Source organism: Pyrus communis, chromosome 16 (assembly GCF_963583255.1).
Source record: "Pyrus communis chromosome 16, drPyrComm1.1, whole genome shotgun sequence".
NCBI lineage: Eukaryota > Viridiplantae > Streptophyta > Magnoliopsida > Rosales > Rosaceae > Pyrus > Pyrus communis.
Window position 1 is genome coordinate 2086724 of NC_084818.1, and position 10834 is coordinate 2097557.

Sequence of the window (10834 nt, forward strand, 5' to 3'; positions counted from 1 at the left end):
TCAGGGGATAACCACAGCGACCCCTCCACCAAGTAGAGGCGTCATCCCCAGCACCACTAAAACCCCTTTAATGAGGGCACGGTAATCCGTCATTGTTCAATACATAGACCAACGAAGATGGGGGCCTAACGACCCAAACAACATCACTCATCTCCGAAAAACCAATCGATGCAATCTTGTGAGCCACGCCATTAGCAGACCGTGGCACCCAAGACCATCGGCAATCAGTGAAATCCCCCCCCCCCCCCAACTGTTTAACCCGAGCCAACACCGGGTATGCCTCCCAACACCCCATAGACAGAGAGATAGAAAGACATTTAATCGCATCCAAGGAGTCTGATTCCAGAATTACATACCTTACACCCAACTCTGCACCAAGCTTGCATCCGTGCAACAACGCAGAAGCTTCCGCTGCTGCAGCAGAAGGAGCAGTAATAGGATGCCGCGCAGCAGCCACAAACTTACTCTCCATGTCCCTTACAATCACTCCAACAAAACCCATCTTTGATGCCTTGGACCAGCTAGCATCCACATTAATCTTCACATAAGGGTAGGCCGGAGCACACCATCTCGTAACCTGCGAGTTCCTCCTGCCGTCGCCCCCTCCTCTATCCCCAGCCTTTGCCTTTGCACCATAGGAAGATCTCACCATCTCCGAGACAGCAGCCAGGACCTTTACCGGGTTAATGGGCACCCCTTTAAAAACAAAATCACAGCGAGCTTTCCATATGCACCAACAGGTAAAAACAATATAAGATTGTCTCCACATTATATCTCCAGAGTTGCATAAATTCGGAGAGAAAACCCCCTGAATCCATTCCGACCAAGAAGGGAGAGAAAGACGATCCATTTTATAGCCCAATGCCCCTCCAAACCAAATTGGCTCAACCCAAGAGCAAAAAAGGAAAATGTGCTCAATGGTTTCATCGTGGCAGCAGCAAATAGGACAAGTAGAGGTTTGAGAGGACCTTCGTCGGAACAGTGCATACCGAGTAGGAAGACAATTGTGAACAGTAAGCCACAAGAAATGCCGCAACTTGGGGGGTACCTCCAGCTTCCAAATCCCCTTCCAGAACGCTTTGGGAACCCCACGAACAGAAGGCCGACGCAAATCCCTTCTCGCTAGCGATCTTCCTTGCAACCATCTGTATCCCAACTTGACCGAATAAGAACCATTTTTACTCATATCCCATATAAGCCTATCTTTACGACTTAAATCTCCAAGAGGCGTCTCCTTAATAGCCAGCATAGCCTCCCCCGATATGAAAGGCTGTAAAAAGCTAATGTTCCATCGCCCCGACTCCGGACAGATAAGTGCACTGACCCTTAAACTGGGAGTAACCGCAACCTGGCTTACCGGCACCGGGTGTCCAAGGGGCAAGGATGGAAGCCACCTATCCTGCCACACCCGCACCTCCTGGCCACCCAAGATCTGCCAATGGGAGCCTTCCCTAATCACGTCCCTGCCACAGATGAGGCTGCTCCACGCCCAAGAGGCCCGTCCACCCTTCTTCGCATCCCAGATCGAGCTATGTGGAAAATACCGAGCCTTAATCACCTTTGCCCACAACGAATCCGGTTCCGTGATTAACCGCCAGCACTGTTTAGCAAGCAGAGCATCATTAAATTCCTGAAAATTTCTGAAGCCTAAACCACCCATATCTTTGGGCAAACCCAAAACCTCATTTGAAACCCAGTGAATCTTGTGGGCTCCCTCCTTACATCCCCACCAGAATCCAGCCACCAACGCATCCAATTCCTTACAAACAGTGGCTGGGAATTTGAAAATGCACATTGGGTATGCCGGGATAGCTTGGATAACGGCCTTAATTAAAACCTCTTTACCGGCCCGGGAAAGAGTATTTTGTTTCCACCATTGTAGCTTTTCCATTACTCTTCCTTTCACATAGGCAAGACCACGCTTTTTCGACCGACCCCAAATGGCAGGGACCCCCAAATATGTTCCCGGATTGATTACAACTTTCATACCAAGGGCGTTCCCCATCTGATCAGCATTCACCTTCGGAACGTTAGCCCCAAAATATACATTAGATTTCTCCAAATTTACCTTCTGCCCCGACGCCACACAAAAATTGTCCAGCAGATTTCTCAAATTCCGGCAGTTTTTCATATCAGCCCGCAAAAACAAAAGGGTATCATCCGCAAAGAAGAGGTGAGAAATCACGGGTCCGGATCCACCCATCTTAACACCATCCAACCTACCTTGGTCAACCGCACCCTGAATCATTTTGGATAGAACTTCCCCCACCAAAATAAATAAGTAAGGAGAAAGAGGATCCCCCTGACGTAGGCCCCGCGATGGCACAAAGGACTTGCCAGCCTGCCCATTTAGGAGAACAGCGAACTTCACAGACGAAACACAGCCACTAATTAAAGATCTCCAGCTACTGCAAAAACCCATTCTTTCCATTACCGCATTCAAAAAATCCCATTCAACCCTATCATACGCCTTCTGCATATCAAGTTTAATCCCCATTTCCAATCTATTCCGAGCTTTCCTTCCCTTCAGATAATGAAACATCTCATGTGCTATGCCAATGCAATCCTGAATTTGTCTACCCGCCACAAAAGCATTCTGAGAAGGAGAGATAATTTTTGGTAATAATACCTTCAACCGGTTAGCAAGAATCTTTGACAGGATTTTGTACGAGTAGTTGCACAGGCTAATCGGCCTGAATTGCGACACAACTTCCGGATTCGGGACTTTGGGAATCAGCACCACATGAGTCTGATTTATCAAACTCGAACCCGCCTCATCCTGAATCAAATCTCTCACTAAAGCAGAAACACCCTCCATCACAATCTCCCAGTATGTCTGATAAAAGATCCCCTGGAAACCATCGGGGCCAGGAGCCTTTAGCCCTCCCATACTCCCAGCCGCCACCTTTATCTCCTCTTCCGTGATTGGTGCAATTAGCGCCTCATTCATATCTGGCGAAACCAAGGGATTAATGCAATCTAGCAACGACCCCCAATTGCGGTCCCCTGCCGAGCTAAAAACTGAAGTGAAGTGATTATCCACCAATTGGCGCACCTGAGACGGACTCTCCACCCAGTTCCCATTCTCATCCCTAAGCTTCACTATCTTATTTCTCCTCCGCCTCTGAAGGGTTGAAGAGTGAAAAAACTGAGTGTTAGCATCCCCCTCCCTCAACCATTTTACCCTCGATCGCTGGCACCAATAACTCTCCTCTTGAAGTCTTAGCTCATCAATCCGCCTAGAAATCTCCCTTATCTCATCATAGTTTGGTCCCCAATCCCGCTGGAGCAAATCCAACTGGGAAAGAAGATCCTGGATCCTGCTACCTCGCCCCATAAACTTAGTGCGATTCCACCTGCTTAAACGATAACGGCAATCGTTTAAAGCACTCACCCACCTATTGACAGGGCTGCCATTATGCCGCCGCTCCCAGCACTTCTCCACCAAATTCTTACACTCTTCCTCCGAGACCCAATACGCCTCAAACCTGAACATCTTCATTCCTTTCTGCCCTTCAATATTAGAATTAAGAATAACGGGGCAGTGGTCCGATGCTAAGACCGTTTCATGCATAACTTGGGAGTTCGGCCAGAGTTGCTGCCACTTTTCATTCGCTATAACCCTGTCTAACCTTTCCTCCACCCAATCCCCTTTTCTCATCCCTCTCCACGTAAAAGCCGGCCCATTAAAACCCAAGTCCATCAACTGAGAGGAAGATAGAAACTCTTCTAGGAACCTTGGCCTGTTGTACAGAACCTCCACTCCTCCAGACTTCTCATGATCCCACAGGAATTCGTTGAAATCCCCGCCACAAATCCAAGGAATGTCCGTAGGGGTAAAGTGGTTAACCATCCACTCCCAAAACAGATTTTTCTCAACTCTATACGGCGTTCCGTACACACCCGTAATCCGACTCCAATGTGTTTGCCCTTTAATTCTCATCACAGCATCAATAATATGCTTGGACGAAAATATAATATTAACCTCCAGATTGTCCTCCCACCACAAGCTCAATCCTCCAGAACATCCAACTGGCGGAACATCAAAGCCATGAACATAACCCAATCTCCTCCTCACCCCTAACATTCTATGATCTTTCATCTTAGTCTCCGATAAAAAGATCATAGAGGGTCTTTTTTTACGAATAAGCCCATGGAGAGCCCTGACTGTCGTGTCCGACCCTAGCCCACGACAGTTCCAGAAGAAATAACTCATGGCTGGCCTGCGGCTGTTGAAGGCCAGCCGCCACCGCCCCGAGCCCACTTGCCCGCCTTCCGAGTCACCATCCTACCTTTATCGAAGTCCGACCCCCCTTCCATTGCATCCTGTCCTCCAGTATTCTCACTTATTTCTTCCTTATTCTCCTCCGTCGATAGGTTCGCGCTTTCCAACATTTGCCCTCCATTCTTGCTATTTAAACTCCTTCCTATCTCTGCCGCCCCACCTTGGCAGTTCTCCTCCATAACTGGGCCCTTTAGTTTCTTCTGTGGAACTTGAGTTATCACCAAATCCTGTACTTCCCCACTTCTTTTGCGGCCCCATAGTGGGTCATCACCCTGGGCAGACAGAGTATCACTGCCCCCTGGACATCGCCTGATTGTCCTCCACCCACTGTTTTGATGCTTTCCATTTCAGAGCAGGAGGAAGAATCATCTCCCTCCACCCGCATTCTTCTACGCCATTTTTTTTGACCTGTGCCACGGCTCTTAGATGCTCCCCCAATCTCTCTGGTTTGATTATGCTCCATTCTTTGTAAGTTTGACATTCGTAATCTGCCTTGATTCTGTGCAGACGTGAATCCCGGTCCGCGCACCGCCCCGGCCTGCCGTCGTTCCCCCCTGCCCACACACTCCCCTCTCTTTGGTATCACCACCTCTCTTATCGGCGGCGCCTTAATCCACTCTCCATACGCCACCTCCCCTTCTCCAGACATCTCAACAGAGCATTCTGTATTGATATGCCCAATCCGTCCACACCTGTAGCAGAAATCTTGAAGCCGTTCATACCGAAATTCCACCCAGGTTTCCTTATTTGACTCCCTTCGAATCCAGCATCCCTTAAATAATGGCTTCTCCGTATCAACTAAGATTCTTACTCGTACAAATCCACGAGCATGTCCGGGATCCTCCAAGGCTATAAATTTCCCAGCCTCTTTGATTACACGCTGTACGTTCTCAACAGAGACTAAGCCCAGTGGAATTCCCCTTATTTGAGTCCAAAATGGAACAGCATTCAACTCCAGCTCCTCTAAGGCGAACTCCGGAGGCCATTTCACGACCGAGAACACCTTTTTCATCACTGCCCAGGGGACCTGCTCAATGATCTTTGAAGCCACATTTTCATCTTTGACTGAGATAATAAAAACATTCTCCTTTACCCATTTTATTTCCGCCTCACCCAACTCTTCCCAAGCCGCTCTAAGAATATTCCTGACTCCCCATTTGTTCACTGGTTTCTGCGTAAATACTTTCCCAACCAATTTAACTCCCTGCTCCATATTTGATAACTCCAGTGTTTGGTTCAGTTGAACTACCAGTTCATCCACCCCACTAGTCGCCATCACTCTGTAGCACCGCTGCCCCACTCTCCCAGCCTGAAATGTAGAGAGCCTTTACTGTCTGTAAACACCCGTATACCACACTTAGGAGCCACCCAGTGTACCAACTGATTCCTTTCTTCGAGTCGGCCAATTAGTCAACTCATCGTTTATCCTCATGAATACAACCTTTCGACCAAGCTTAATGCTGGTACACCATTCCTCCCGGTCGCTAAAGCCCCCTCCCAACCTAAGTGGATCGGATTTCTTACCCCCACTATAACCACCCCAGCAATCCCCACCACCTTCGATACAGAAATTGTCAAAATGTGAAACCCCTCCCCTTTCCACCCACAGACCAGCCCCTTGACCCTGACTGACAGCCTTGAGAACCCCCAACCCAATCACAGCGCCCACCCCATCACCCCCCCGAAGAGAGAATCGTCCTGATTAGATAAACCCCAACCCACCCCAGTCCCCTTCTAATAGAGGAACACCCTAAAATTGAGAAGCCCCATCCCTTACCGTCACCCTATGCCCTTGCAGCAACCCCCCTACTTTCTACCAGAACAATAGAAGTCCACCACCACATCTACAACTCACCACAAATTGAAGCCCCAAACCGCACAGACCCCTTAACTCCAAATTGACAGAAGCACACCCCCCACACAGATCAGCGCAGCATCCCCTGCAGCCCTCGTGGGGTAGATCGGCCTAGGTTGCAAAGCCCAATCTCGATCCGTCACCCTGGCCCTATCTCCACCAACCTTCCTGCTTCAGAGACCCATTTCCCCATCGCCCAGTAGATCCAAGCCCCAGAGCTCGACCTAACAATCGCAAAACACAGTTCGATTCACCCCAACTGAAGCCCCAAACCGCACAGACCCCTTAACTCCAAGATGACAGAAGCACACCCCCCACACAGATCAGCGCAGCATCCCCTGCAGCCCTCGTGGGATAGATCGACCTAGGTTGCAGAGCCTCAATCCCGATCCGTCACCCTGGGCCCTATCTCCACCAACCTTCCTGCTTCAGAGATTCATTTGCCCACCACCCAGTAGATCCAAGCCCCAGAGCTCGACCTAACAAGCACAAAACACAGATCGAAAACTAACCTGTAACCCCACGCACAGAGGCAGGAACTCTCGACAGTCGCACCAGGGGAGAAATTTTTTGGGTTTCTCGATCAGACTCTCACCAAGAGGAGAGATTACGCTCACTGAGGAAAGCTCTCACAGCGGAGAGAACACTCTCACGGCGGAGAGAAGACTCTCACGGCGGAGAGAAAGCTCTCACAGAGGAGAGATAATGTTTTTTCCCGGGTCCAATCCATTTGGATCGTCAGGATCTCACCCGCCCAGCTGAATTCTTCCCCCAATTCTAGGTAATTCCCTCGCTATTTTCTCTCACCATGGGTTTCGATTCAATGTTTGCTGTGGATTTTCAGTTAATCTGTGAGTTTTTTTGCAGTAACAAATGGCACAATTTCAAAACAACGAGTTGAAGTACGGCGTCAACGACTACTACGACGTTGCCGACTTCGAAGACGTTGACGCTTTTGCCGATAACCAGCTCCGGCGAAGCCACGACACCGAATTGGATTTTAATGAAGAAGGATTCGGAAGATGTGAATGGATGCGATCTGGAGAGGATCCTATCCCATTATATATATATATATATATATATATATATGCGCTACTATACTGCAAATCTAATTTCTTTAACATGAAGATTGCTATCTTCATTTCATGCTTTCCTAAACCCACCCACTCTTTCGCAAAATATAAAATATTAAAAAAATAAAAATAAAAATAAAAAAACAAATGAAGCATTATATTCTCAAAGGATATGTCCTTGGACAAGGACATCATGCAGTGTTTTATAATATAAGATTATCGCGACACTGATTCAATTTAAGGTTGTGGTCATGATTTAGACATATGAATTAGGTTTAGAGTTTAGTTATTTTGAGATGCATGGATTTGGATGCATATTATGCAAATTTTGCCAATGTTCATTTTTAATTGTTTGAGTATTTTTTTTCCCTATTAGTTTTGCCTTTTTTGTGTTGTTTATCAGTCATGTCGAGATTCGTGTCTTATCAACATCGTTCGTTAGTGTATTCTCAAAGTTCTTGAATAAATATCGTTCATTTGAGATGAGTTTGTAACTCAGTTAATTAAAGCATTTACTTTAATAATAGCCGAAGTCTAATACGATTATTATTTTGAATTCAATTCATTCTCTTTAACATTATTTAAAGATCATATATGCTAAAAAGTTATTCAATTTGGAGATTTTTTAGTCATTCATATGCATAAAATAAATGGACGGTTCATCATGAGGATGCTATTTGTTATCAAAACTGTTCATAGGTTTAACACGTATGGATGACTAAACGATCTCTAAAATGAATATTTGTTTGTAAATATGATCTTTAGGTGATAATAAAGATAATGAACGATTATGAACAAATATTATCTGGAAAAAATGAAGAATAAAAATTAGTAATAGGTTCCATCATATTGTCCATAGACATATTGATTGCATAACTGACAATGTGGATTTTAGTGAATAAAGAGGAGGGAGACGTTCACCATAAATTTGTTGGTACCCAATTTTAATATACGTCCATCAAAGCATCAGTGGTTGCAACATACTCAAGGTCTCACCACATATAGTAAAATCCTACCACAATAACTATTTATGACTATATAAATAACAATTAAAAATGAGAAGTGTTATTGACATTCTAAAAATCTCATTTTACACTCCTTACAATTGTATTTTTCTTTCCTAATATAAAAAGTTTGAAGTGTAGAATGAGATTTTTGGAATGCTAATAACAATTCCCTTAAAAATATTCTAATTTAATTATTGACTGCTGTCGAAATTGCCAAGAGAAAAGATATAAACTTGAATGCAGAACAAAAAACATATTTGCTCCAACAAATGTAAAATTTTTCTTCAATAGTCCATATTACTCAGTAGTCAGTAGTACGAAAAAATGAACGATCAATGATTAAATTGAAAAAGAAAAAGAAATATTATGTTTGCTTACTTGTTAATCTAATAGATACTAGCATATGCATACATACTTTGTGTGTATGAACACATTTTTTTAGAAAATGAGAAGGGGAGAGAGAGAGAGAGAGAGAGAGAGAGAGAGAGAGAGAGAGAGATAGAGAGAGAGAACGTCGAGGAGTGTGAGATTTTTGTTTTTGGTTTTTATTTTTATTTTTTTATTATAAAATATTAGAGATATTTTAACATCACTTCTATGTGAGATTTCAATAAAAAACAGTAAAATTTAGACCTGTGAAATTATATTATTGCCTATCATTTTTTTGTGTAATAGAAGACTAAATTATTTTTTCATCATTTTTTAGTTAACAAATATAATTTCATTAATTAGTAGAGATAAAACCAAATTACCTAGTAATCTGGAGTACTGAAGACTCCCACGTAAAACTTGCTGAACTCATTTATTTTAAAGATAAATCAATTGACACATACAACTTTAATTTCTACCAATATGGTATAAAATACTTCTCCTATTACCTCACATAGGATGCTGATAAATTATCAATAAGGTCCACATTTTTTTTCCTTTTCTTACATTTGTTTTACAATAATGCTAAAGTCTTCAATTATTCCCCCCACCCAAAAAGGAGAATGAAAAACAAAAAACCAACAAAAATAACGCCTTATCTCATTAAGTGGGAGTCGGTATATGAATCATATATCGCCGCTGCGCTCGGTTTTGTGTCAAATCTTTCGTTACCTCTAGTTACTCTATACATTTTCTTAGAGTATCTTTCCATGTTTCTTAGGTTTTCCTTTATCCATTTCGCTCTGAGTCTCATTCTCATAATCGGAAGACAAAAAAACAAAGAGAAAAAAAAAAGTCAGAAAAGAATCCCTATCTAAACTTGTTCATTTGGCTTAAATACAAAGCTAATTAAATTTAAATTTTGAGCATCTTTTCATTAAAAATATAATCATACAATTTGATCCGAATTTTAATTAAATATTTAGCTTGATTCTTGTTTTCGTCTGGTCATGTTTAATTCAATTTCTTAATTAGAACGAAAAGTATTTGACCACTAATCCCAGTCACTACGCCACCACCCCTTTTAAGTTTCAACCTCTAATCACCAACTATCTTGAACACATTGAAAATTACAAAACTGATCCCTCATGCTTGGAAGAGGTAAGATGTTGGTCAACTATGCTTTTTCATGGTGGACTTTTAGTGACCGAGTAATTCTTGTAATCCCGCACTCGAGATTTTTTGAAATCATGAATCTCACATCAAGAAAAAAAAAATATTTTACATATGTTTATAGGTAATTGAGTTACTTTTCATATTATCAGTTAATTATTTTATGATGAAATATAAACTTTTTTTTTCAATGAATTTCATTGATATTTTTGCAAATATAATAATAACTACACATGTCATTAATCGAAAAATGGAAGTTTTAGAACTTAACTACGTTGTTAGCCGTTTTAGTTTCGACTATATCACACAAACTCATGAAGTAGCAACCATCTCTTGTTTTTTTTTGTTTTTTTTTTGTTTTTTTTTTTGTGTTAGAAGAGTCTTAAGTTCGGATTTCTCTTCCCATGAATTTTTTGTGTTAAGCCCCGATCCCTACATACGTCCAGGATCGACACGTGACGACTTTTATGGTATTAGAGCCTTGGTACTCGGACCTTTGAATTTTCAGCAGACGCTGATGCTTGCCCTATCAGTGGTGTCAAATTTAGAGTTTCCTTAGATTTGTGAACCTTGGAGGGAAAGACTAGTACGTCTAGCCTATGGGATATGAATTGGGTAGTTATGTTGACTGTTCGTTCGAATCATTTACATTGATTGTGGTGATTCAATTCGTATCAGTTTCGTTGTCTTCTTATTCTAAGTGTTTTGTCTGAGAATGTTGTGTTCTTTTGAATCTGGTGGCTAAAGTTTCCTCAGTGAGTTAGTCGATGAGGTAGAAATTTAGTTTCGTGGTGAAGTGGTTGTCTTGAAATCCTCATGTTGGATTTGATTGACAAAAGCACTAGTGGGGGGATACTTCTTGGATTCGTATTTTTGGATTCTTGAAGTATCGAAAGTGAAGTTGGTTAAGTTCTTGGTGTCGAAGAGAAGGGCAAGGTCCTTATTCGATGTTGATGACGTGGTTGTCAATACGAGTTCGAATAGTGGTGTGGTAGTCCTTGTAGTTGGGCTTATGGAAAATTCAGGGGCGAAATTTCTGTAAGGTGGGGAGGATGTGATATCCCGTCCCCAA

General features: G+C 43.0%; 1 protein-coding gene and 1 long non-coding RNA gene across 2 annotated transcripts; one reads left to right on the forward strand and one right to left on the reverse strand.

The window, feature by feature from the left end:
• Nucleotides 1-4502: 4502 nt before the first annotated feature.
• On the reverse strand, nucleotides 4503-5561 carry LOC137721090 (uncharacterized). Its single transcript, XM_068460206.1, has one exon. The coding sequence runs from the start codon at nucleotides 5559-5561 to the stop codon at nucleotides 4503-4505; it is 1059 nt and encodes a 352-aa protein (XP_068316307.1).
• A 1296-nt stretch (nucleotides 5562-6857) lies between these two features.
• LOC137719570 (uncharacterized) lies at nucleotides 6858-7696 on the forward strand. The gene is made up of 2 exons (XR_011066411.1): nucleotides 6858-6921; nucleotides 7008-7696. It is a non-coding gene; the product is annotated as an uncharacterized lncRNA (long non-coding RNA).
• Nucleotides 7697-10834: the final 3138 nt, after the last annotated feature.

Coding starts and splice junctions, on each gene's coding strand:
- LOC137721090 (XM_068460206.1), bottom strand. CDS start 5,561: ATGGCGACTAGTGGGGTGGATGAACTGGTAGTTCAACTGAACCAAACA.